Genomic DNA, 26,901 nt, shown 5'->3' on the forward strand with positions numbered 1-26,901 from the left:
TACTGGATACAGGGATAAAGAGGTTTCACCAAGACACTCCACGTAATTTAACAGTAAACTGTTCCAGATAAATCTCTATTCATTTTATCTATCCTATTTGCCTTGATATTTATACTTTTGTGACAATAGATTTTTAGTGGAACACAGGAACTTCTTAGGCATTCACACATTGAAATTGTTAGAATATGTTCTGCATATGGCGTTTATTTTGCAAATTGCGACTTATTTGACAATTTTTGGAATGTTTAAATTTGCAATCAAGAACCACAACAATGGAATGAGCAGTAAGAGTATTATCACTTTTCAAGAGAAAAAGTTGGATTTTCCATTTTGGATGCAATATACTCTCCATACATATTACAGCAGGCAATACTTTTGTGAGTTGTTACTTTGCGAATAACAGTTGACTTTCTTTCTGTTCATTGCTTGGCTCTACAAGAGAACGTGCAAGTAACTTGAAGCTTTAAATCCTAATATCATACACCTCAGGCCAAATGAGAGCATGCTGGTGCGAGATAATGCTGATGGCAGCTACACGGCAAACTGGACCCCGAGTTCCACCGGCACCTACTCAATACATGTTACCATAGATGGACATGCTCTCGGTTAGTGCTCTATTTGGTTTACTTCATAAAATTATCACGTAGAATTTCAAATCGCCCAAGTTAAAGAGTATCTCATCATTTGAGTATATGTACTTTTCATTCAAAAAAAAAAAAAAAAATCATTTTGTATTTGTTCTACCACAGATTATGTACTCCTGCTCTGGTCAGTGTCAAAAACTTTTGAGGAGAGCATTATGTTTCTGTAAATTTGAAGAAAATTGTCAAGGGTGGTCCACACTGTGCAGGTGTGATATCAAAATGAGAAAACACAATAGAAAAAGCCATTTCCCCAAATTTCTCTGGAGGAGGCAAGTTAAGATTCCCCTGGACAGAAGTTAGCTTGTTGCCATTGACTAATGTGTATGTGACAGTTAGGAGAATCAGAGTCACTCAAATGATGCATTCAATATTCAGCTGATGTGAAGTCATAATATAGATATTAACCAGAATTGATAGTTTGAAGCATTTACTTAGGATGCTGCCGTTTCTATGTTCTGGGTTTGAGTTACTGATTTTTTGTACGTAACAATTGCTGTATTCATGAGATGTTGAAGTCCACAAATGTTTCAAATTGCAACCGTCGTATCTGGTTATTTGTTCTCATGTTAGCACTGAAAGTGTTTGTCCCATGCACTATGTTTAATGATTGATTCCAAGAAGAGGCAAGTCCATGGTAAGCTTCTGGAGTGTGTTGAGTAAAAATTTTGAATGGAATGGCGCAAATTTGTTGCATTGTGAGAACTGTCTTTAAGCCTTCAGAGGGAGCAAGCTGCACTGATGAAATAATGTGACACGAATAATATGTTCTGCTAGCTAGTTGTGTGTGTCAATTGTCACCTGCAGAAGATGTTCCTCAAGTTGAGGTCAACGACCCGCCACATGGTGTCATACCAGCCAACGTCACGCCCAAGAAGTCGTCCCCACCAGTCAACAAGATGCGTAAACTCGTGGCCAAGTACTGCCGTGGGCTTAGGGTCAGGAGTACGCCCTCACTCCAGAGCGAACAGATAGGAATTGTGGACGTCGGAGGGGTCATCATCTTCACAGAAGAGGTACAGCTGTGCTTACTGCTCATTGTGTATGAACAGGGCAGTTTGAATATGTTTGAATTGATTTTAAAGTGTTTTTGATGACATGGTGCTGTATTTTAGCATAGACACGCATTTCTTTGAGATAGTGAGATAACTATCATTTTACTCTAATTTGACATTCAGCTCAATGTCATTGCATTCTGGTGCAATCCACATCATTTCAGCATTTTCATGTGTGTGTTGGAGAAAAGCATGCAAATTACTCCAGATGAATGCTATGTCTTCAGAGTACCTTTGAATTTATCCCTACAGGCTTGATAGAAATTTCTCGGTTTCTTGCCCTGCACATCAATTCAGCATTGGCCCCCAATAACACTGACAAGAAGACTAAACCTATGGCATGAAATGAAATGTCTGAAATTATGCTGATCGTGATCATTGTGACATAGAAATCTTGAAAGACTGTTGCAGACCCCAGTATTTACTATGACCATCTTTCCCTGTCTTGGTGTGTGTCCAGCTTCAGAATGAGGATGGTATTTGGGTGAGGTTGGCTCAGGACAGCATCAGGAAGTATTGTCCAGACAATGGTCAGAGGGAAGGATGGTGTCTGCTTTACAACCAGCACATTGGCAAGACCTTCCTCTTCCCTGTCGAGGTAAGCTGAGGAAGCACTCTAGCCATGCCATGTATTGTCAAATTGATTTCTCTTTGCCCAATAACATCAACTTTTCAGTTCCAGTGTGATCATTATCTACATATCATACACTGATTGTTCACCCTCTGTACGTATTTTGGCATGGCATCTGATATTTTCAGATGATATAAATTAGTATCCAGAGCATGCTCTATGAATTTTCCAACCTGTGAGATAAGTCTTTGGGAGTAGTTAATTTTGTGATCACACCAATTTACAGTGGCAGAATGAGAAACAAGTTTCATCCCTTGTCAAGCAACAAAGTTTTGCAATTTCCCAACTGGAAAAAGATACACAGAAGACAGTATATATGGCTTGGTATTTATTTTTGTTTATATCAAGTGACTCATGAAATTTATGCCAATGCTGACACCATAAAAATGGTGTATACAGTACATCATAATGTTGAGGACGTTGTTTATATCCTCATTTCCCTCAGTAGCAGAAAAGAAAGAAAGAAAAAATTATGGGGCCAGTTTAGATTTATCAATGTCAAAGCACTTACTGCACTTTTCTTTCTCTTTCTTTCTTTCATTACCAGGAGTCTAAGTCCATCTATGATGACCGAGCCGAGAGACTCCGAGAGTCGCCAGCTGCCAGCAGCCTCAAGGCTCTGGAGGCAGAGAGCCCCACACGGGTGAAGCACAGAACAGGTGACTGTTGCCTAGCAACTGGAGTAGGTCCTTCAAGGGCCTGTTTGACATGTCTGCATGCCTGCCAACTATTCTAATTTTTCAAGATAAAAAGAAGCTTCAGTCAACCTTGTATTTCTTTTTTTAACACTTGCTAATAGTGATGTGTGGAAGATGGGTAAAAACTTTTTTTTTTTCAATATTTTCTCCCATTTATGCTCGTTCATTGAATTTCAGGGTTGGTAAGGATTTGTCTGAAGATCCTGTCCAATGCAACAGCAAATGTTGTAGACTTAAGGGTGTGGTCTTTATTCACATATTATTGTCATGGCTCAAATTAAAGTATGCATGTACTTATAGCAGTTAAACTTGATGCCGTGTATGATAGGTAAATTGGTTTATTCAATTCATGGTTGTTTCAGAAACTTAATTCCATTTACAATAACTTGATTGATAAAATTATCAAATCAGCACCCTTCTGTATGTCAGATGAAAGTGTGCAGTGTTCAAAAGTCGTGTAAAAATTGATATCAGTGGAAGCTGTGTGTACCATTAAGAAGCATTAATGTTATCCCCTTTTTGTTTTGTTTGTATCATTGTATGAGGGATACTTTTGTCTCCCTCTTTATTGACCTAGAGCATTGAGAATTGTGTAGATATTTGTTGTTGAATGTCGTTATCACCACAGCTTGGAAGTGCATCTGAGAAATTTGAAAGTAAAACCTACTTTGGTGGTATCTAATGGGAGTGTCACTTTATTGAGTGCTGTGTATTATTGTTGGTTTCAGGAGGAGCTGGCCTATACCAGGTGGTGAATTGTGGACCTTCTGGACACAACATCCGTTGCCGAGCCAGCCTGAAGGCCACACCCGTTGGTATGATGGTGATGGGCAACCAGGCCAACGTTGTTCAAGAGGTAAAATGTGCAGATATATAGTGAGATTTAACAAACTGATGAATTAGAATTTTTGCATATGCACGGAAACAATACAGAAATGATAAAACAAACAAACAAACAAACAAGATGCAGTCAAATTCTACATGCAGTGTAGCCAGCAGATCAGTGGAGAACATTTGAGTGGCAATTAATATCAGTGAACCTGTGATATCCTGGTAGTCACAGTTATGCAAGTGAATGGCAGGGTGTGCATTTATTGCGGCTTCTTTCGAAATTGACAAAAGTTGTATGTATGTGAGAATTTCTGGTGTTACAGTAAAAGGCAAGGGAGGAGTTGTACAGTACTGCTGTAATTTTTTTGGCTCACTTCTTTTCATGAGTCTTTGGCAAATATTTCATCCTCAGGCCTGCCATGGTGACGGCTCCATCTGGGTGAAGCTGGATAAAACCAGTATGAACCGGTACTGTGAGAACACCAAGGGGGAGGCATGGGCCCTGTCCTACAGCAAGGGCATCACTTACCTCATGCACGAACGGGACCTGTCCCTCTCGGACAAGGAGCGGACCAAGAGCTCCTCCGAGACGTTCTCCTTCTACTCCGCCTCCCAGCAGACTGCCAAGGGGGCCGCCACGGGCTTTGACTTCAAGAATGCCCAGGGTCCTCCTTCGCTGGGTTTCGCCCACACGACGGGTAAGCCAAAAACAAGCCTTGGCAGAGCACCATGGAATCCTTGCATATCTGTGTGTGTTGATGTGTAGAACGCTTTGACTGTTGGAAAGGAACAAGGGAGAGGATGGGAGGGCACCATATTTTTGTACAAGACAACCTCATTGCTTTGTCTTGAAGACAAGTTATTTGTACTAAACAATGCTATTCTAAATGTTTGATGATGGTATTTTAGCTTCCTGGCTTCCTTGTAATCCTGGTACTACTTTGTACCTCACTTACATTGTGAAGTACTGAGACTTATATTATGTGATAATTTTGTCCTGTACATGTATCCTAGTAAATGTCTGAACATGTTTTCATAGACATCCACTTTTCCTCCTTACTACATTGTGTGTGCTATCTGTATTCAAATGATGGAAATGCAAGTCAACATCAAAACTTAATGTGATCATTTATGCAGTATTCATGAAGCCTAGTGAGATTGTGAAGAAGTTTTTATATTGCATTGGCCACTTTGGCTTAGTAACCCATCAGAATATGTCCTGCAATCGGGGAATCTAAAAATCTGTAAAGTATTATAATTATTTGACATGTCAAACCGGTATGTTTCAATTATGTTTACAAGTTAAACATTCTTGCAGTTAGCCATCCAGGGACGATCAGTTTTATTGAACACAAATAGAAATAATACCACAAACATGTTTTCAAATTTCAGTAGAGTGATGGTTCTTTATCCAGTAATAAGATATTATAGTTCATTTACTGCATACACTTGTAGTAGCTACTGCTATCACCCTGTGATCTTTTTACAGACCCAATGCCCTTCATGTTTGGTGGTTCCTGTGCTGCTGACAAGGATGGTTCAACTGTCAAAGAAAATGGAAAGCTGGAGGACCTGTTGCACAATTCTTTGGAGCCCTTCAGTGCATCCCCCACACCAATGTCCAATCACATCAATGAGGGCAGCGAGAGCTTAAACTGTCGAGAGAAAGAAAACCTTGATCCTGCAAAGGAAGCACGCCAGATCGCAAGGGAGTCGAGAGCAGAAACGCTGAAGGAGCTGAAGAAAGACTCACAACAGGCTCTTGGCGGATGTCCAGATCTGATCAATGCCCACCCCAAGAGTGTGGACGGTGCAGCAAGTGCAGAATCTGATCTTGCCCTCATGACTGCAGCCAGCAACCATGCTCAGCCGTCCAGCCCCCTGCCCTCAGGGAGCCCTCACAGGTCGCGCTTCTCCATCGGCACTGGCTCAAGTCCGCAGTCGCCCAAGAGCAGCATGTCCCCAAAGCCCGGGCGGAAGTCGAGGTCACCCTACGGGCGCCGCGAAAGGACGCTATCACCGTCTGGCAAGGATCGGTCGCCTGCCCGATTCCGGGCGACCATTCTGAAGCAGGAGGTGGCGAAAGAGGTGCCGCAGACTGCCGTGGCAACATCGGTGGCAGAGTGTGTGAGGTGTGTCTTTGCTGCGTTTTTGTGGCATGAAGGCCTTGTGCATGACGCCATGGCCTGTGCCTCCTTTTTGAAGTTCAACCCAGGGCTGACAAAACAGTCCACTGTCAGCCCTCAAGAGCAAATGAGTACTCAGAACAAGCGAGACTTGAAACTGAAGAACAGACACTCAATGGATCTGAGTCAAAGCATGAAGGAAGGCGCATTTTTCAATACCTCAGAATTTTCCATTCAGGAGCATCCACTCAACCAGAATGAAATGTCCAGCAGTAGGATACGGGAGAAGCTGAATGAGGAATCAAAGAAAAGCATGGGACCTGCTGTGGCTGGAGCACCGGTCCAGCTAGTGTCCCCACTTGTCAAGTCTGTAAATCCAAACAATTTTCCAGCACAAGGTGCAGATACAAAGACTGCCATAAAAACTACCACTTTCCTGCCGCCATCCTCACCTGTGCATTCTCCCAAACACTTGCCTAAAGAAAACCATGAACAAACCTCGCAACCTTCTCACTCCGTAGCGGGTAAAACTCAGCCTTTCCCAAAGAAACCTCCAAGCGTCAAGGAGAAGGAGGGAGACTTCACCGAGATGAGGGAACGATCAGCGACTGTTGGGGCAGAGTACGCCAACAAGGTGCCAAACAAGGATGCCAGCAAGGTTCCAAAGGATGCTGAATCAAAAATGACGCTGCCTGTCACACTCAAGCACCTGCTGACCTTCTGGGATGAACTGACCTCAGCAACCGTGAACATTGTGTCACAGCAAGTGGTACTCCCTAGTCCCGCCCCCATCACCAAGACCAAAGCCAAGGTGGAGAAGAAAGAGGAGAGACCCCTGAGGGAGAACAAGGGCAAGAAGCGCAGGGAGAAGTACTTTCGTGGCGGTCACGGCAATCTCTTCGGCGAGGCGGCAGGAGTGCAGGCCAGGATGGGTGAATTTGACACTGTGTGTGACTTGTGCTTGGGGGTGTTCCCACACCCCGTAACCTACCACATGAGACAGATGCATCCAGGATGCGGGAAGACAGCTTGGGGGCATGGGTACAACAGTAGCGGTGTCTACCGGAGCGGCTTTGTCGGGAGCTGTGGGGAAGGGGGAGCGGGGGGAAGAGACTGGTACCTCATGTGTGAACGCTGCAGGGAAAAGTACATGCACGAAGCAGAGGACAAGCACAAGGACAAAGCAAAGAAACTCAGGAAAAAGCTGCCGGCGCTGAAGACCCCCCGGGTTCTTCCGCCGCTAGAGGCACATCAGGTGATGAAGGCAAACGCCATGTTCCTGCTGGACCTTGCCAGCGCCACGGGCCCCATGTTCCCGGGCTCTAGTCCCATGAGGAAAATTTCGCGCTTCGATCTCCCGACAGTTTCCGAGTCGGACTCACTGGTCACACAGTTCCCAGACACCTCGTTCCGATTCCTGAGCCTGATGGCCGACCAGAGCCCTGGAGGGGAGATGTTCCGTGAGGTGGATGAGGTCATCGGGAGCTCATCTGGTCCCTGCATTGGATTCCCGTCACCTACAGCTTTCTCAGGACAAGATTGCCATGCAAGTGAGTTGCAATTGTTGTTGTTTTACCCATAGTTCTTGACATTTAAATGCTGTTTTACCCATAGTTCTTGACATTTAAATGCTGTTGTTGCTCCTATCATACATGTATTGAAAAAAGTCCACAAATCCTGTGTCGTCTGATGTCAAGAATTATAAGGTAATAATGGTTTGAAAATCAGGAATTATTTGTAAGTTGTAGCGATAATATTACCCTCCACCGTTCTGTCAATAGAATATGAATATGATCGTATATTGTATATGCTATTGCTCTTGTGCTGTTACTCTAACTGATGATACACTAATGGTGAGATGAAACAGAATAACAGCATATTTTACATTCGGGTGAAAACCTTTCATATATTCGGCAAGGGTAATGTCCATCAGAAAGGGGAAAGGGAATGGGGGTTATCAGCGCCTATCATCATAAGGCTTTCAGTATTTCCGCGACCAGTTTATGTGTTGGGCAAGTACATGCCATCACTTTTACAAGGTTTCTGTTAACCTGTTGAGGATGAGTCCCGAGTATACTCGGGCAAGTGTCTATGGGAAACGTGTGTTGTAGCAAAGGCAGCCTGTCCTCAATGACTTAAGAGTGAAACATGATGAAATAAATAAATTGACCGGCGTTACCTCGTTTGCTTTTGGCTGCCAAGGTGCCTTCATGCAATCCTCCTCTCGACCCAAGCTGGTCAGTGGCCAGTCTGTGGACCACTCGCGCCGGGTGACCTACTTCCGCTCCGCGTCCATGAACGCCCCCGGCTATGTCGTGGCGCAGAGCGAGAGCAGGGTCAAAGTTCGGCGGCGGAACAACAGCGGCAGTTCGGGTAAGTGGAATATCCCTGTGCAGTACCGTTTGTTCGTGCAAAATGAGTTCTAGACAATCAGGAAGGCACATTGTCATTGATGATAGTACTGTATATTTGTCATCTGTTTGATGCTAATGGTTGGTTGTGCCTTGCCCTATTAATCAGCATTCTGTCCACAGAGGAATGCCCAGAGATTTTTATCAAGCAAGCTCTCAAGTAAAGTATCCTTGCTTGGGTTGTAGTGTACTTTGAATGGTGTTTTGCATCCACTTTACACATTTATCATTCTGAAACTAATGTGAATCTCATTACGTATGTGTATCTTTACTGAAGTATGTATAGGCATGCAGCATGTGTATGGATATGAATGTGTAAATACAGATGTAGATGTACATGTAGATTATATACAGTATATTTCTATATTTACATTTGTGTGTTTAAATGCTTAATGTACACTTCTGTATGTAATGTATATGACATGTATGTTAGTAACTATGTACATGTATGTGTGTATGTATGTATGTATGTATGTATGTATATACATGTGCAGTTATAGTAATTAAACTGGCACCCATTTCCTTTGATGCATTTTCTAGACGGTTCTTCCCTTCTTCGGCGTCCCTCAGCCCTCCTGGCTAGGCTGATAGAGGGCAGGACCTTGGGTGTGTTGGCCCTCCACCGTCCAGTCATGCTCTTCATCGCCCAGCGCCATGACCTGGACGGCCTGAGACTGGCCATGAAGCAGGCCCTTAGGAAGGGTGCCTGCAGGGTCTACTCCATGCAGGTCAGTAAGAAACTACCTTATCTACCTTTGTGGCCAGGCACTTAGCAGTAATGTGCCATGCTCTTTCACTAGCATTCAGATAAAACGTCCAAACTTGACTTCACTGTAAAGTTAGCCAGCACACTCTGGCAGAAGAATGTGCGTCAGACCAACAGGCTGGTGGTCATGACACAGTAGGGATTAAGAGGATCAAGTAATCTCCACAGATTGGCATTTGATTACCAGATATCTGTGCCAATCAGTGAAGAAAGTGCAGTGTAGGATAAAGCTCACCTGAGCCTGAGACTCAAATGAGTGTTAGCTCCTAGGTGGTAACAAGTTGTTGGTAAGGGGTCCAGTTGTTGGAATTCACAAACTTTGACAGGAATCATTCTCACAGGCAGGAGATATAATGTTACTCAAGTGGTACAGGTGACCCACATCGGGGCCCAGGGGCAGGCCCTCTGCATCCCCTCCCTATTGCCCCATTGTCATTCAAATTTCAGCAGGATTCTCCCCTAATGCTTTTATTTTGTTTCTTTTTATCTTGTTTTTATCTACATGCTTTGTAACACTAAGGAGTCATGGTCAGTTGGGGAAGAATTCTTTTGTTTTTTAGTCAACTTGTAATGATAAAGAGCTGTGATTCTAGTCTTTTGGAAAGCCTTACATTATTCTGAATGGTATGCAATAGTCAGATAAAAGGATTTCAGTTGTGGAACATGGGTGGGGAAGTACAATTCTTGTGTCTGCTTTGTGCTGATCATTGGTGAAGGTAAAGACCTTTTTCTTTGGTATTGTAATGATGAGTAGCAATGATTAATTTTTACATAAGAAACATTATGGTCTTTTGTATTGTATGATAAAGATTAATAATACAGATGTTCAAAGTTCAACAAGAGCTGATCTCAGCCAGGAATGTCTTTGCATATTCTCCTTTTTCCCCCTTCATATTGTTGTGGTCATCAGGCCCTGAACTGGCTGCTACGAAGTGTGACCCAGCTGACCTGCCTCCATGACCTCCTGTGGCACTTTGTGGCTGCCCTCACCCCGCCCCAGGGGGAGAAGGAGGGAGAGGAAGATGGGGAGAACAGCAAGGAGAAAGAGGAGAAGAAGGAGAAGAAAGAACCTGATCAGGTCAGTGATGAGAGGGATGATGATGATGACGAACATGATGATGATGATGATGACGATGAGGATGTTGATGATGATGATGATGAAAATGATGATGATGATGATGATGATGGTGATGATGATGAAGATGATGGTGAAGATGAAGATTGTGATGATGAAGATGATGATGAAGATGAAGATTGTGATGATGAGGATTGTGATGATGATGATGATGATGATGATGATTATGAGGATGTTGATGCATTGCAGTTGATTTGTGGTAAGGGTGGTAGTGATAGGAATGATAAATGATGGAACCATTGATGATGAAGGTGTTGATGATGATGGTGAGTGGTATGAGGAGGATGGTGACTGTGATTAGGAATATTGTAATGATAATTCGTACAGTAATGATGATATTTGTAATAATTAATGATCTTGAAGATACTCTAAAAGTTTCCAAGAGCAATACAGATAAGAGTCCATGGCAATCATTGTATGCAGCATGATGTTCGACACATTTTACTTTTTCATAAAAAGCTTGCAACATTTCCTGCCATGCTCACAGATTTGAAAAGACACTGTTTTGTTCCTCTCTACAGAGTTACATTGTTGGTTGCATATGAAAATTCGAAATCAGTTGACATAGTCAGCTGAATTCAGTAGTGCAGTGTTTGTTTGTTTGTTATTATTTGTTTTGATGTAAAATGCATTACTGCCCCATATTCCTTTTTTGTCTCTTTCCTTATGTTCCCAGTAATGCATCCTTGTTCTTACCATTTTGTAAAATTTATCATAACTTTGGTGAAAAGTCAAGAAGTTAGTGAAACATTTGTTGAAGGAATGTTGAAAGACACCCACCATTGTCATGATCACGCTTTTAGGAGCTTGATGGCCTGATGTGTGAGCATCCTCTGTCGGACATCACCATTGCTGGTGAGGCTGTCCAGCCACTCCCAGCGACCTTCCACAGCCTCCTGCAGACCGTCGCCACGGTGATGATGCACCTGCCAACGGGTGGGGCCCTGCAGCAGATGGCCATGCGCTGCTGGTGTCTACGCTTCCGGCAAGCTGATCACGTCTTCCTTCACCGCTCACAGGTGTGGACTGGTTGTAACACAAACCACTGGTCAGATAGCATCTCTCGATTTGCAAGTGCAGATGTACAATAGATATAGTGGTTGCATTTAACAGGCCTTCCCAAAATCCAACAGAAGTCTTCAGATGTAGGTCAAAAGCAGTTAAGTGTCAGTATGTTTTCATGGTGTGTTCATGTTACAATCTGTGGACCTCATATCAGAGCACAGAATGTCTAGTGTAAATAAGTGGTACAATTGTTATTGAGGTACAATTGTTATTGAGGTACAATTGTTCTTGATCTTCTTATTTGTGATAAGCATTGTGGCTTTGACCAAGAGTGTGATTAAAAATAATGCAGTATCAGTATGATAATAAGTTTGTTTTTGCAAGCATAATTTATTCTAAACTGTAAATGGAATTATTGTTTGCATTCGTGATGTGGTTGGGACAGACCAAATGACAAATTCATCAGATAAAGAATGTAGGCACCATTATGGATAAATCAGACTCATTCAAAAGCTGATGTAAATTGTGCCAATTGTCATGTGCATTTATCCTTTTCCATAACTTCAAGCCCATCTATCCTGACAAGTAACAGAGCTTCATTTGTGATTACAGTTTAGAGATGTTTTACCTGTGTATTTCTACGAATGTATCCACACACAGGTCTTCAGCAATATCAACCAGATCTTGTCCAAGTCCGATGAAAGTGAAGGAGATGGTGAGGGCAGTCTCAGTGGGAGTGTGGTGTCTGCAGCTGAGTCCAGTCTTGCTTCTCAGGTAGGTTCCAGGAACAGTGGCTTGGAGGCAAAGTCGTGCAATCAGATTGTTTGAAGGGAGTATGTACATGGTACTGTGAGCTTGAGCTTCACTCTTAGACTCTGTAAGTTTGACATGGTTGGTATTCCAGGTTTCACAAGGGAATGTGCTGTAGAGAAAGTATCTGCATACTCTTTTATTTGTTTAGTAAAGTTGGGGCATAATATGGAAGGCATGTGATTGGTTTTGGTGGATAATGTTGAATATTGAAAAGGACCGTTGCGCCACGAATTAGATTTGTGTAGCTCACAAAGCAGAGGACATCTTGAAAACATTTAATGAATATGTTTACTGGCACACATGTTTATTTTCCTGCACCTTGAATATGCATCTTATCTCTAGACACAGCCATCCTCAAGAATTTTTGGTAAAGTCCTCTTCCCAGGTATATCCTTACTGTGCTCAGATTTTTCGAGTTGTGTTTGCTTGATGTATCAGACAAAGACATGAAGATTGCGTATTATGTTGTGTGTTATTTCATGACTTTACTTTAAATGCCATTTTATATTTACCTTGGACCTCTTGACCTGGCAGGGTCCAGTGAGGGTAGAGCTGCTGAAGGACATCACCACCTCTGTGGAGCTACAGGTGTCCAGCCGGGCGGCCATGCTGCCCAGCCTGGTGGACGGCTCCACGGAGACCTTCTGGGAGTCCGGCGATGAGGACCGGAACCGGAACAAGTTTGTCACCGTCTCCTGCGGCAAGGGCATGACACTTGGCATGGTGGCCATCCACGCTGACAACTCACGTGATCTTGGGGTAAGCAAAAATAGTCCTCCCCCGCCCTTCTTTCCCCTATTATTATGACATGTGCTAACTTCAAGATCCAAAGTTCCTTCTGTTACACATGTAGCAGTCAGATGAACTATTGTAATAGACTGGGATTGAGATGAACGAGTGAACGAATGAACGAGCGAACGAACGAACGAACGAATGAATGTGTGTGATGACAGTGCATTAGATTGGATGCATGTATGAAGTGAGAAGTTGTAATAAGCTTCAGTGGCACCAGTCTGTGTATGATTTGCCAGAGATATGTTCTCCACTTGAAAAAACGTCAAAGAACCAGTGATGCCAATGCCTTTCTCAATGATTGCAGCTTTCCTGTCGAGTTTCAGTCTAATTGAAAGACCTCAGCTCAGGGAGCTAGTCCAGTCAGGTCTGGTTCCAGATTCCAGTGAGAAGATCTGGTTGTCATGAGTAATGTGCTGATGGAGGCCAATTTCTTTTTTCAGATTTTTCTGCTTTTTCTGTTTTACAGGGAGGAAAATAATGGGTGAATCCTTCATAATGTTGACGGCGTAATACGCACAGACTGGAAACAGTGCTGAAATATGCATCCTTAACATTTGGGATAGTTAGAAAATCATGTAATCACACAAATTGCTTTCCTCAAAATGAGGGAAATAACATTAATATTCCTTGAATGTTTCTCTGACGGTAGAATGATTAATGTTGGATAGTTTCATGATACACCATGTATTCTTTCGTCAAATATACTATGTGAGTATGGTCCTGAAAAGGACTATACTCGGTCTTGACATTTTGCTAAGCATTTTTTAAAACATTCTCAGGAGAATAAAATTTGTAATTTGATACAAGAGTTTGCAGAGTTGTTTTGTGAGTTTTATCTCCTGTCACAAAAGGCAAAGACAAATCACAATGGAATTGAATTCAGCTTAATTCAAGATTGCCATCTCCATGCTCTCCTCATTGTTTGTGTCATACTTGTAGAACAAAGTTACAACCATGAGATTTCTTGCTGGCTCCAGCGTGGACAGCCTCGTCAAGATACAGGTCTCCAACCTGGACGTCCGGCATACCGGGTGGGTGACCTGCGACCTCTCGGGCTGCCCCGAGGGGTCAAGGGTCATACGGGTGGAGCTGAAGGGTCCGGACAGTCACCTGAGGATCAGGCAGGTCAAGGTGCTGGGAGGAAACAAAGGGGAAACATTGTCAGTAGGTGAGCAATGTTTAGACATCTTCCTTCCAGTCGAGACACATTTTATTTTTGAGTGTTGCATGCATGTGTACCTGCATTAACAGTATTTGGTTGATAATGCTGTTCATTAAGACAATCTCAATCTTGGATGTATCAAATGAGGATGCCAGGATTGGGGGAAAAAAAAACACAGTTTAACTTAATAACAACATAAATGGTTTGAGTGTCAAGTGACCATGGATTCAGTTGTTTTAATACAGCATTTTCAAAAGAATTGTATACTTTGTGCTACAGTGAGATATTGTGTGAGTGGATTTATTCTACGAGGCCATGTAGGAAGCTCTTAAATGCTAATGAGCATTTCAGTGCTGCTGGGCAGATGGCCTCAAGTGTCCTCCAAAGGACTGTGCCATGAGGACACAGGGCCTTGCTTAGGGGCACCTGCTTACTTTAACTAGGGACTACAAGATTGAGAATCCTTTGCAGGGCTCAACACTAACTTTTTTTCTCTGGTGATCTGTTAGGGCCGCTAAGATCTGTAAATAGTGAAATGTTAGTTGCCAGAGAAAAGAAATGTCTTGGCTCAAAATTATAGGAAATGATAACAATCCGTTTTGGATCTTAGTTGTCCAATTTGGCCACCAAGATATAACCTTTTTGGAAATTTGGTAGCCTGCCATAAATTTTCAGTGGCCCCGGGCTACTGGGCCACAGCCAATGTCGAGCCCTGTTCTTGCTCTTAGCTACTGTGCCACAGTGGTTCTTGAATTATTACAATTACTGCATGTGTAGAGCACAGAGGAAATAGTTCTTATGATATTCATATGGATAGATTACCATTCAGTGTTCCTTTGCTTCTTGCGTCCTCAGGCTCACAGCCATCGGCGATGAACCTCCAGCAGCAGAACTGTGTCGGTGAGACGCTGCGAGTCTTCCGCCTGCTGACCTCCCAGGTGTTTGGCCGGCTGCTGTCGGACGAAGAGCCAGTCAACAAGGACGCACAGGCCATGAAACCTGGAGACATGCAGACGCCGGATGATGAGGTATGGTCAATGCACACAAATATCCACTCTACCTTTTGACCTCTGACCTTGTCTCAACCATGCTCTATTTTTCTTTCAGTGATATATGTTTGTACATATATCTCTTCCTCTCTTCTCATCTTCTGATTTTCAATTTATTCGTGGTTGAGTTGATGACATGCATAACTGACACAACTAATGAGACTCATTGTCACTGCCAGTAGGTCGTATTAAGATTTACAAATGATAGCATTCTATCTTTTTTTTTTTCTGTGTAGGTTTTTGAAAAGTATGTAAGTTTGTCAGTACCAATGTGTCTAGGACATGTAACATTCTTTGGTTTGGTTTGCAGAGTAGAAAGAGAAAATAATGTAGATTTCCTTTATTAAGATTCAGTTCTGTGGAGCTACACAAACTAAGCATCATGCTTGGCTGAAATAAATGCATTTCAGCTTTTACATAAGTACTAATGTAGCATACCGAATGAAGGCTCTCTATGAACTTTATGTCGTACATGTAATTCAGAGAATTGGTACAATGTGACATTGCAAGCAGGACAATAGTGTGACTTCAGCTAACTTTCTCTTTTAACTTAAACTTCCCCAACAATGTATTTGAATATCTTTAGTGTCGATGAGTTGTCATGGAGATGTCAAATGTCTTGCTTATGCCCTTTGTAGGAGACCAATGACTGTGACCTGAAGGAACACATGGTGGGCATCCTGTTCAGTAGACAGAAACTGAGCAACCTCCAGAAACAGGTGGGTTGCCATGGTGAGGGTGATGATGTATCCCTTCACAGACATCACCAGATGAAATGGTGCAGCATGGCATGGAGGAAGTTAGAGGGCCAACTGAGACATTAGACCGAGCAAAGTATTATTTTGCAAGTTTTCATGTGAAATTATGTGTCATATTCACAATTATCATGATCACAGTGTCACAATTATATAATGACTGAATCATGTGAAACTGAATCGCTGTCAAAACATCCCTTTTGCACAATCACTTTGGAATGCAAATTATGTATACCCTGCAGAGTGTAGTGCTGTGTTTTGATACTTTTATATACTCCATTATGCATTCATTCAATGCTTCATTTATCAAACAGTTATATTTTTGTATGTATGTGTGTGTGTGTATGTATTATTTATCATATGTGTTTATTGAATCATTGGTCAGTGCACTTTAATGTGTGTAAATATGTTTGATATAAATATGTTTGATTTGTGCATATATGTTTACAGTCATGAGAGGCGATATGATACTAATAGAGGAAGATGAAGGGGAAGTTGGTGTGAGGTTTGAATTGAAATTTATCAACCTAGCATTCTTCCAGCAAAGTGGGGACTGCACCATACGTTTCTTATCTAACCAGCCAATGCCTGCTAAAGAATTAATTTCCCTCACCGAGTGTCAGAATTAATTAAGCTTCCGCAAAGGGAAACATGTGGCGTAGAGGTATTATTGCCCTGGAAGTTAAGTGTATGTTTTGTATAATGCACATATTGTTAGTGGTGTTGAAAAATATTTGTCATAATGCAGCTTTTTCAGTCAGAAGATATATACAGAGATGATGAGACATACTGATTGATGTCTTTCTTGCCCCTGTCCCCATCAGGTGTGCTCTCACATAGTGCAGGCAATCCGTAAAGAGACCATCAAGATGCAGGATGACTGGGAGGCCAGTCTCCTGGCCTCCAGCAAGCTGACCCCCACCAGCACCCCGTCTTCCTCCGCCCCATCCTCCTCGGCCCTTGACCAGTCCACCTCGGTGCCGGACGCCTACTGCTTCGAGTTGCTGTCCATGGTCCTGGCCCTGAGTGGTTCCCACGTGGGCCGGTCCTACGTGGCCCAGCAGGACGGGCTCCTGCTGGACCTGGTCTCGCTGCTGCACACGGGCACGCCCCGCATCCAGAGACAGGTTGGTTGCTGGGGTTCTTGAAAGTGTGGAAGATCTCCTCTGGCTTTCTCTGGTAGTTCTCGATGGGTACACTGTGGTGCAGGGCATATGGCATGAGGACTGGTAGAGCAGGGCCCTGTTTCACGAACATGGGAACTAATTATATCAAGCCAAACAATGAACCAAATTTGGGACGGATTCAGATCAGATCTAACTGGGAATGATACATAGGCATTCAACATGTATTTAAGAACGTGGGAAGGTGGATGCATGATAGTGTTCCCAAATGGCTGAGTGAAACATTTCCTAACCTCTGAGGACTAATTGGTCCCATATTGTTCTTAGGATCAGTTGAATTGAACTTAGGATTAGTATTACTTGTGAAGGGATGAGAAATACCCCACTATGTGAGGACAGAAGTCGGTAGATTTACTTCCTGTGTTTTGCACCCTGCAGGTGACGGCTGTTCTCCGTCGCTTCCTACTGGAGATCCCTCCCAAGCTCTTCAAGCAGATCATGGGGGTGACATCCCTGCCCCCAGACGACCTCAGCCTCCTCACCCAGGGCAAGGGGGACAACGGCCCGGACACCCCCGCCGAGGACTATCTAGGAGTCCTTGACGTCTTCCTGGCATGCATTGCCAAGGCCCTGACGGTCCAGACCAAAGTCAAAGGAGGGTGGCAGGCCGTGCAGAGCAGAGGGGCATCAGAGTTTGGACTGGGCAGTGGAAGGGGAACACACTCCTACACACTGGCTAAGCTTCAACAGCAGACAAGGTGGATTAACATGTATTTCAACAGCATTCTTAGAGTACAAATTATATACATTCAAAATTAAGTCAACCTCTATGTTCCTGCTGATTTTTTGTTTACTCTTATACACACAAATTCAACTAACACATATAAAAAAACACAGCCAAAATCATGGGTTTCTTGAATAGGTTAATTTGTCAGTTAATGTACTGATTAATTTGTGAATGATATGACCTAACTGTATGCATGAGCATGCTTTTTATGTAATCGACAGACTTTTCAAGCAGAATGTCATTTTCTACCTTCAGGTGCTGGTTATATGTGCTCTCAAAGATGGAATATTGTGTAGATATTAGTCTTGGTGCTTCCTATAATACTTCCTATTCTGAAAATATATATCTATCACCCTAGTTAATATGTTGTAAACTTTTGCAGAACTGATCTACAATCTGCCAGACTATGACATTCTAGGCTAAACCGTATAATCATCCACCAAGAACCAGCTGGGTGTAGTAGCTCTATCATCTGTGGATACACTGTAACTATAATGGTTTCTAATCTGTTTTTCTCTGTGTTTGATTTACCTTCAATCCTTTCTCAGTACGGAGGAGTCTCCAGTGAGGCGATCAGACAGCAAACACTGGTGGCTGCGTGGCTCCATGTCAAATAATATAGCAGAGCAGATCATTGCACTCATCAAAGACCTTTCAGCAGTAAGTCACTCATTGTTATTTACTGTCGCAGTGAGAAACTTGAGAATAAAACTTGTGTGAAAAAGAGCGTGCACGTTTGTATTTTCATTCGCACATGCAGTATAGCTTGCTTTGTAATACCATGTGTATTATGTGAGATAGCACTCTTATGTGATGTATTGCAGCTATGGCTATGCAAACTTGTTGGATCTCATCTTCTTGAAGAAGAAATGAGGAACAAGTTGTCCCTTGATTCCAGAACTTAGCATGGCCTGTGAGATTAATGATTTGAGTGGGTGTTTGAGTTGCTCATTGGCACGTTACTTAGTTCTATACAGGATTTTGTGAGTTGGCGCAGCAGGTGACTTGCTTGGTTGGAGAGATCATGATTTGGTTTTGGTAGCAAAAAGGCTGCACCCTGAATTCACTGCTTTATTTCTGTTAAAATAGTGCAGCCTTAAAAATAAGATATGTCCATTTTGAAACCTTTCCCTTTCCAGAAAGTGATATAGTTGAAACTTCAGAATAGATTTTTATTGGCTGGTCTTTTTATTTTCCTGAAATGGAATGTAATAGTTTGGCAGTATCAAGAACAAAAAAGCAGAAGGGGTTTTAATTACCAAGATTTTTACATGTATAATGGATTTCCTGTTCTCAACTGCATGGACTGTGTACACCATGAATGCCCTTCATGTAGCTCTGAACTCCGTAGACTCTGTGCAGATTTGACACATTATCAAACTATCAATCCATTTGTTGTTCATCTGCCTTCATGTTCTTTTGGTTTGTGCATATCTTTCTTTATTCATAGATTTATTGCCAAAGACTAGCTTTGCATTCCTAGAAGAAGAATCCCAAGAGTCATGAATGCAAGAAGACTCATACTGTATATGCCACACTTTCTTTGTAATATGAATCAGCATATTCCCAAAGTTGAGGCTGCATCCCATGTCATGTTTGTTTTATAATCCTTGTGCTGCTTGCTCTTCTAGGGCAAGATTTCCACAGACTGGGCCAAGGTCACCAAGGGAGCCATCGCAGAGCGTGTCCTGTCCCTCACTAAACTGGACGAGGCCAAGAGGGCGCCAGCACTCTGTATCAAGAGCAACACGGTGAGCACTGAACTAAATGCGTCTCTGCATTGGCAGGTTAAAGAGTATTCCAATGGAGCCTTTTAGAGCTTTCTATTCATAAAGCCTCTCTTGTAGTTAGGTGAGTCAATGTTGTGCTTCAATATCTGACATCAGCTGGACCAGATTGCCTCTAGAATATTTTACATTTTGGAGATACCCCAGATCTGCTCATAGGATACTGTCAGTGTCTAATCTTAATTCAGCAGAATCATACAATGATATCTTTAACAGAGCACAAACTGATGTTTCCTGTATTATTCATTTGATCAAGCACTTCTCTCTAGAATGCCATCAGCTGTCAAACTGGAAAGAAAACAGTTCATTGTAGCATCCTATCCCCATTACATATTTTGATTTTGCATCTATTGTCATTGCACCATGTTTATACGTCAGCTGTAAAAGTCTCAATCATTCAAAGGAAGAATACTTACATTTATGAAAATCTTCTGTTTTTCAGTGCCAGTTAGACCGACTACAAAAGTTTTGTATTATACCTTTTTTCTCTTTTTTATTTTTGAAAAGCACAATGCTGACTTGTGAAATTTAACAGAAATTGGTGGACTTGTGAAAGATGATGTCATCATTGCACTCTGAAATTCTTAACCTGTTTAAGACTAGTCCTGAGTATACTCAGGCAGGTGTCTATGGGAAAATCTGCTCGTCCTCAACGGGTTAATCTCCAACTAAGCATAATATAAGTCATGACATCTGTGCACCAGGCAGGAACTAAACATTTATCGTCATTTTTGCTTTCTCTCTCCATGGTACAGCTGTGGTTGTCCCTGGCCTCGCTGTGTGTCCTAGAGAATGAACACGTAGAGAGACTCTCCTCCAGCCAATGGGCCCAGGGCAAGGATTCACCCGCTGCCAAACAAAAGGTACTTGGGAGAAGAGGGTGGTGACCCCGAAAGAGGAGGGAGGGAGGCAGGAGTGCTCTTACTTTCTCAACATTATGCTTAACTACTGTCATGTAGGATGATGTTTTGTGGTGTTATGTGCTAGATATTGTAAAACCTGAAACACTCATGGCATGAAACTTTTGCGAATTGCTGCTCTTCAAAAAGTGTAGACAAAAACTTTGCTTTGCATCTTGCTTTCATGAATCATGGCTCCTTGAGAAATTTGCGAAAGTAAGATGCACATGAAAATTTCTGGTTTTACAGTAGCTTGTACGATGTACTGTACAAGAGAGCATAATGAAACTGTTATCACTGACTTTGTAAACTGTTGATACCCTTCTAGCTATGATGAAGTCTTGGTGCTGTTAGGTGATAATTTGGATGGTGTAGTGTGTGCATTGTGCCATATCAAATGATGATTTCACTTTAGGGTTAACAAAGTTGATATATAGCATCTTATACAGTGGTTAATATATCAACAATTCAGTCATTTCATTGCATCCCATACATTGGGTATCGTGTTACCAAACCACAGTTGGTATACTGTGTTCCTAACAGTAGCATTCCATCTTGTCTCTTTCCAGCAGCCGACGTGTGATAACCACGACGACGGAGAGACGCTAGCCATCAGCCAGTGTGAACACTGCGGGAATCTCTGTGCTGACTGTGACCGAGTCCTGCATCTACCCAAACGGAGCCGCAGTCACCAGAGGAAGGTAAGGCCGCACTGGAAACTCTGGATGACAATCCTGTGGTTTTACTTGATATGTAGTTGTAGTTCCGTGTGCATCAATGCTTTTGGGAAAAAGCACTTAGATTGAAAAGCCAATCACAGGCCTATGAGCAAGCTTCAAATTCAAATTTCACTGATGTGTGGGAATGAGTGTGCTTCATCTGTGACAAGTTCATTGGGTGTAGTAGCACTGTGCACTCCATTAAAAAAAAAAAAAAATGCTGTGGGGTTGTAAGACTGCTGTTATCAATGAACCAAATTTGTTTACTTCAGTGTTGCACGGTCAAAGACACTGTCAAAGTGTGGTCATGTCTTATGTGTAACATCAATTGAAAGCTAAATCTGTTTTTATATGGCACACAGTAAACAAATGTTCATTTGTCAAGATTAAACACACAATAATTACTCATGGACCACAGCAGCTCCTCATTTCAATTTGAAAGGCAGTCCCATGTAAATCTTGACTGTGATATTTAGTTCTTCGTAGCAGCTAATGCCAACCTGAGCATTCATGCACGTCGTCCTGATTTCGGAATTCTCCACCAGGTTTTCAAGGAGGAGGAGGAATCCATCAGGGTAGATCTGCACGAAGGATGCGGTCGAAGCAAGCTCTTCTGGGTCATGACCCTTGCCGACTCCAAGACCCTCAAGGCTATGGTGGAGTTCAAGGAAACAACTCCGGGTAAGTGCTAGACAACTGTTGATCACTCCGTAAACTAGGGCATGTCAACATAGACCTAGTCCCATTACCAGTAATATCAAGTCATATTTTTCATGGTTCTTACACCAGCATTTTGTGACTTTAAAAACCTCCAAGAAAAACCTGCATGATATTTGTTGGTATGTTCTTTGAACAAAAACAACAAACAAGCTACAAACTTCTTATCAACTTACTTATCAGTGATCGCTTTATGAATTTGCAGGTGAGAAGAAGAAGAAAAAAAAGATGATTAGCTTTACTTCTCTTTTTTGAAAGATTGTACGTGGCACAACATAATTATATTCCTTTGGTTGCATATACTTTCAAACTTAAGGTGGATCAGCCTCAGGCATGGGCGGATCCATTGCTACAGGAACCTGCCGTTTCTGTGGCAACAAGACTCCTTCAGGTCTCCTTGGACCAGCGGGAAGTGTCTGCAATGATCCAGATTGTCAGGTGAGTGTTGCATTTTTCCTACCATCTGGCTCACTTGTCCTCTCTGTTTGCCATCTCTTGCCATCTTTCCTCCCTGTTCATCCCTGGCGTATCACTGTTCATATCCTTTGGTCTTTAAACCCTGCATCATTATTCTCCAGTATGTGTCTAGTTTTTACATTGGGTGCAATGAATGCAATGAAAATGATTTTTGAGATTTTCACTTTGCTACTAGTGCTGAAGTGTTAGCCATGAAACTGGAGGTGTGACTTACCTAACATGACACAGCGAGTCACAGTGGGAGAGATGAGCCTGTATTGCAATGAAAATTTAAGCAAGTCTCTATCAGTTTTAGTTCAAAAGCTGAAGAGCATTTCATCCCTGGGCTCTGTCCAGTGTTCACACCCATGTGATTTTCAGCTGACACTTACGGCTTTCATGCAGAGTACTAGCTCTGTGATATGATGTTGTGTGAAATAGTCTTCTCAGGTGACTAGATATAACAATCCCACTGTCTAGATGTCATTGTCAATCTGTAGATAATGGAATGAAATCATATGGAAGCAGACCCTGATAGTAATATGGCAGTTTTTGTGCATTAGGCCAAGTTGTCAACTTCAATCCCAATCAAATACATTTATCTGTTGTGGGTTTTTCTGATGGGGAGAGTATATAAGTATCCTTGTGAGGGTATAAAGGACAAGAGGAGAATAATCTTGACTAGCATGGAGCCTAAGGAGGCAGGTGAGAAGTATTCTCCATTGTGTGGGGAGAGTGCACATGAGGATGGGGGTGGGGGAGGAGAGCTCCACTTTGGTTTCTAAGTAATGAGGTATTGAAGTGGGATCATGAGACATGATGTGATACTCTGGAACATTTGAGAGAGTAAATCCGGATGCCCTTGTCCCCTTTACCCAGCGCTACGCCGAGAATGCCTGCACCAAGGTCCTGCCTTGCGGTCACGTGTGTGGGGGCATCCTGGAGGAGGCAGAGTGTCTGCCCTGTCTCCATGGCTGCGTACCCACCTCCAACCTGAAGCAGGATGCAGATGACATGTGTATGATCTGCTTCACCGAGGCTCTGGCCTGTGCCCCTGCCATTCAGGTACAGTTTTTCTACCAGGCTGTATGTCATCTTCTGTTCTGTGAAAAAAAATACTTGTGATGTTACTCTACTGTTTGCTTGATGTGATGTTGCTCTACTGTTTACTGTTTACTCTATTGATTTAGCATAACATATTTTATGTCTATCTTTTCTATATCTGTGTGTCTGCACATTTTGACCTTGTTCAAAAATACATTCACAGTTTTCACATTTACAGATTTGCAAATTCAGCTCATACTGAATATACCCTAGGCATATATACACTCTTTAATTGTTAGATATGTTTGTGTGAGATTATTACTTTGGTAATCGGCTTCCCAATTTCTAGGTTTAGTGACCTTTTCTCAAGGTGCAGTAATAGTTTCCCAGTCACCAGATTTGCATGTCAATGTAATGTTTAGATAACTGAAGTGAGTGATAATGTCTTCTGTCTTGTCACCATGGCAACAGCTAATCTGTGGTCACGTCTTCCACCATCACTGCTGTCGAGCCGTGCTGGAGAGGAAGTGGGTTGGTCCCCGCATCACCTTCGGCTTCTCCCTCTGTCCCATCTGTAAGGTAAGAGCAGAATCCAGCAGGAACAAGCATCAAGGCTTGCTTCTTTGTCTGATTTTATCAGTCCTTGAATCTCACAAAGACACTGACAACCTGCGCAGCCCTAAAGACACTCTCCTTCTAAAAATTCCAACATGTAAAACAAAAACATTAGGAGACCCAAGTATCCCTGTGCAGCCCCCAAACTGTGGAATAATTTACCACTAGAAATTAGGAAATCCCAAACAGTAGATGTGCACATGGGTACAAACGACCTTTCATTTTTCTCAGTTGGATAAGGCACTTCACTCAATTCAAAGCGACATAAGTATTATTTGAATTATGAGTTAAAACTCTTCTTTTTTTTTCATTTAACTGCTCACCATTGTAAAGCACATCAGGAGCTCTTTGCAGCTCCTTATGAATTGATATCATATTATTGTTATCATTATTACTATCAATAGTAATAGTAGTAGAAGTATGAGTATTGATATTGATATTAGTATTTATAATATGAGAAGTATATTATTTTCCCCGTTTTCTTGTAATTTTTCTCCCATATGGAATTGGCAAGAAAAGGGAATGAAATATCACACGTTTTGTTTTCTGTACCAATGATTCTCACAATCCTGAGTTGTATATTGGAGTTGTTAATTATGACCTTCCCCTGTACCTCCAGGTGAGCATGAAGCACAGGTCACTGCAAGACGTCCTGAAACCCATCGAGGTGCTAGAGGGTGACGTGAGGCGGAAGGCCTTGATGCGTCTGGAGTACGAGGGGTTGCTGCGGAGCGAGGCTGTCACCACCCAGGGGGCGCGCTTCCACAATGACGCAGCGGGATTTGCCATGAATCGATACGCGTACTATGTGTGCTACAAGTGCAAGAAGGTGTGTAGATATATGAGCCCAGATGCAACCTCAATATTTTGTGCAATTAATTGTTTTTTGGTGCTAGCATGGAATTCTTAAAGGGGAAGCTTTCAAAAAACTTGAGGTCTTCTTGACATGGAATAAGGGCAATAGACCTGTGAAAATGTTGGTAATGTCTTTAAATGAAGGAAAAATTGTGGCTGTGTGAAAATATCTTCTCATCGTTTAATGTTGTGACCAACTGGAATAGAATTAGCCTGATGTTGCAGTCTTTTGTTTGTGTGCATCTAGAATGATATTTCTTCATACTGTGTACCAAGAACACTTCTTGATTTCTTAAAGGTTTATGAAAAAAGATATCAATAGATGCAAGTATATCAAGAGACTTATAAGGGTTTGTAGTACAATTTTGCAGAAATGTCAAGACTTTGAGGTGCACCACCACTGAAAGTAAAGGTCGAGCTGGTATGTCCTAATTTCTTTTGACCAGGCCTATTACGGGGGCGAGGCACGATGTGACCAAGAGGCTGGAATCCAAGAGGACTATGACCCCACTGAGCTGGTGTGTGGGGCCTGCTCAGATGTATCAAGGGCACAGGTGAGTCCCTCTATGAGATGGCTTTTAATGAAGAACTTCTTACCCACCATTTCCTGAAATTGTAATACCCTTTATGAAGGCCTGGCTTGTATATCTCTTGATTCAAAAACAAATCTGTGCAATGATATGAAAAAGCTGTCATGAAACAGTTTATCAAGTTGAATGTACAGTCTGAAGCACTGCAGCGGTTTCAAAAAAAAAAAGAAGACAAAAGATCATACTCCAGGCTATGTTGTCTTGCCAGACAGACAACATAGGATTCTGTCAACATATTGCTGGATTTTATGGAGGTGACGTGTCATCAGAATTAATGTTCTATTTGTGTCTCCTGTTTCTTTGCATTTAGTATACAATAGTAAACTTTGTGTTTGTGTATGCGTGTGCTGTTAAGATGCTAAAAAATGGAATACATACATAATTATTATTTATAGGATATTTTTGATGAAATCTGTGTAGACATAAAGGTTGCTGTTTGTATTGTTATTTGCTGTTGAGTGATGAGAGAAATGGGTGACAGACAAAATTTCTTCATCATGCACATTTGTGTCCATGGTGGCAGGATCCAGGGAATGGTCTTGGACAAATGTTTTGCACCAAAAAGAAAAAAAAATGGATTTTGTCAGATTTTTTGATGATGTCTGGGTCCCTGACCATGAGGTAATGTTACTTTTTATGATTATTCATGAGTGAAGTTGAGAAAATTTGCAGTTGAAAATGAGGGAATTTATGCAGAAGTCTTGTTCAAAAAATGTTGTCCAGATGTGTGCCAAGCATGGGACGGACTTCCTGGAGTACAAGTGCCGCTACTGCTGCTCAGTGGCCGTCTTCTTCTGCTTCGGCTCCACCCACTTCTGCCAAGCTTGCCATGACGACTTCCAGAGCATCACCACCATCCCCAAGGCAGAGCTCCCCCATTGCCCTGCAGGTCAGTCCAGAAACCCTAGCTCACCTACCTTTAGTGAGCTGACCTACCTTGTGTGAGCTCACCTACCTTTTGCGAGCTCACCTACCTTTTTGTAATCTCACCTGCCTTTTGTGAGCTCACCTGCCTTTTGTGAGCTCACCTACCTTTTGTGAGCTTACCTGAGCTAAACGGTCAAGGAGGTTGTCGTGATTGATCTTACTTAATGTGGATTGCCTTCTCCTTCTGTAAACCAGTGGTCACTGTGCGACCAAACTTGGCAGGTGTCATTCGAAAGGGAAGTGAATGTAGTGTCATTCAAAAGGTCCATGTGCTTCCCATGGGCTTCAAGGGGGTAGGGCTTCAGAGGTCCCTACGATGCATTGTAATTGCATTGTGTGTTGGGACTTGCATGGGTAAAGAATAAATGTTTGTAGGGCCAGTGAAGAGGTACTGGTAGTTACAAGGACATTAATGATAAACCGTGGAGGGGTGCCACAGGGAAGTTGGTCAAGATTGTTAATAAAGATCTGGTGAGCTTAAAACCTTTAGAGTCTCTTGCTTGTTTTT

The 26,901-nt window shown here is 42.4% G+C and overlaps 1 protein-coding gene across 1 annotated transcript in view; it reads left to right on the plus strand.

Annotated features, from left to right (window-relative positions):
* The window catches only part of LOC140235094 (E3 ubiquitin-protein ligase MYCBP2-like), a 100,500-nt gene that overhangs the window by 72,766 nt on the left and 833 nt on the right, over nucleotides 1-26,901 (plus strand). The window contains exons 44-72 of the mRNA XM_072315131.1: nucleotides 490-605; nucleotides 1,449-1,657; nucleotides 2,157-2,294; nucleotides 2,875-2,986; nucleotides 3,754-3,881; nucleotides 4,269-4,554; nucleotides 5,346-7,532; nucleotides 8,185-8,355; nucleotides 8,934-9,121; nucleotides 10,070-10,237; nucleotides 11,098-11,313; nucleotides 11,960-12,073; nucleotides 12,647-12,871; nucleotides 13,847-14,075; nucleotides 14,925-15,097; nucleotides 15,757-15,837; nucleotides 16,698-17,000; nucleotides 17,436-17,755; nucleotides 18,333-18,444; nucleotides 19,416-19,535; nucleotides 20,327-20,434; nucleotides 21,040-21,171; nucleotides 21,735-21,870; nucleotides 22,223-22,344; nucleotides 23,242-23,427; nucleotides 23,878-23,985; nucleotides 24,641-24,850; nucleotides 25,323-25,430; nucleotides 26,190-26,355. Coding sequence (XP_072171232.1) covers nucleotides 490-605; nucleotides 1,449-1,657; nucleotides 2,157-2,294; nucleotides 2,875-2,986; nucleotides 3,754-3,881; nucleotides 4,269-4,554; nucleotides 5,346-7,532; nucleotides 8,185-8,355; nucleotides 8,934-9,121; nucleotides 10,070-10,237; nucleotides 11,098-11,313; nucleotides 11,960-12,073; nucleotides 12,647-12,871; nucleotides 13,847-14,075; nucleotides 14,925-15,097; nucleotides 15,757-15,837; nucleotides 16,698-17,000; nucleotides 17,436-17,755; nucleotides 18,333-18,444; nucleotides 19,416-19,535; nucleotides 20,327-20,434; nucleotides 21,040-21,171; nucleotides 21,735-21,870; nucleotides 22,223-22,344; nucleotides 23,242-23,427; nucleotides 23,878-23,985; nucleotides 24,641-24,850; nucleotides 25,323-25,430; nucleotides 26,190-26,355 — 6,872 coding nt within the window. The remainder of the gene's footprint in view (nucleotides 1-489; nucleotides 606-1,448; nucleotides 1,658-2,156; nucleotides 2,295-2,874; nucleotides 2,987-3,753; nucleotides 3,882-4,268; nucleotides 4,555-5,345; nucleotides 7,533-8,184; nucleotides 8,356-8,933; nucleotides 9,122-10,069; nucleotides 10,238-11,097; nucleotides 11,314-11,959; nucleotides 12,074-12,646; nucleotides 12,872-13,846; nucleotides 14,076-14,924; nucleotides 15,098-15,756; nucleotides 15,838-16,697; nucleotides 17,001-17,435; nucleotides 17,756-18,332; nucleotides 18,445-19,415; nucleotides 19,536-20,326; nucleotides 20,435-21,039; nucleotides 21,172-21,734; nucleotides 21,871-22,222; nucleotides 22,345-23,241; nucleotides 23,428-23,877; nucleotides 23,986-24,640; nucleotides 24,851-25,322; nucleotides 25,431-26,189; nucleotides 26,356-26,901) is intronic.

The sequence above is a fragment of the Diadema setosum genome, chromosome 11 (genome assembly GCF_964275005.1).
Source record: "Diadema setosum chromosome 11, eeDiaSeto1, whole genome shotgun sequence".
Classification (NCBI taxonomy): domain Eukaryota; kingdom Metazoa; phylum Echinodermata; class Echinoidea; order Diadematoida; family Diadematidae; genus Diadema; species Diadema setosum.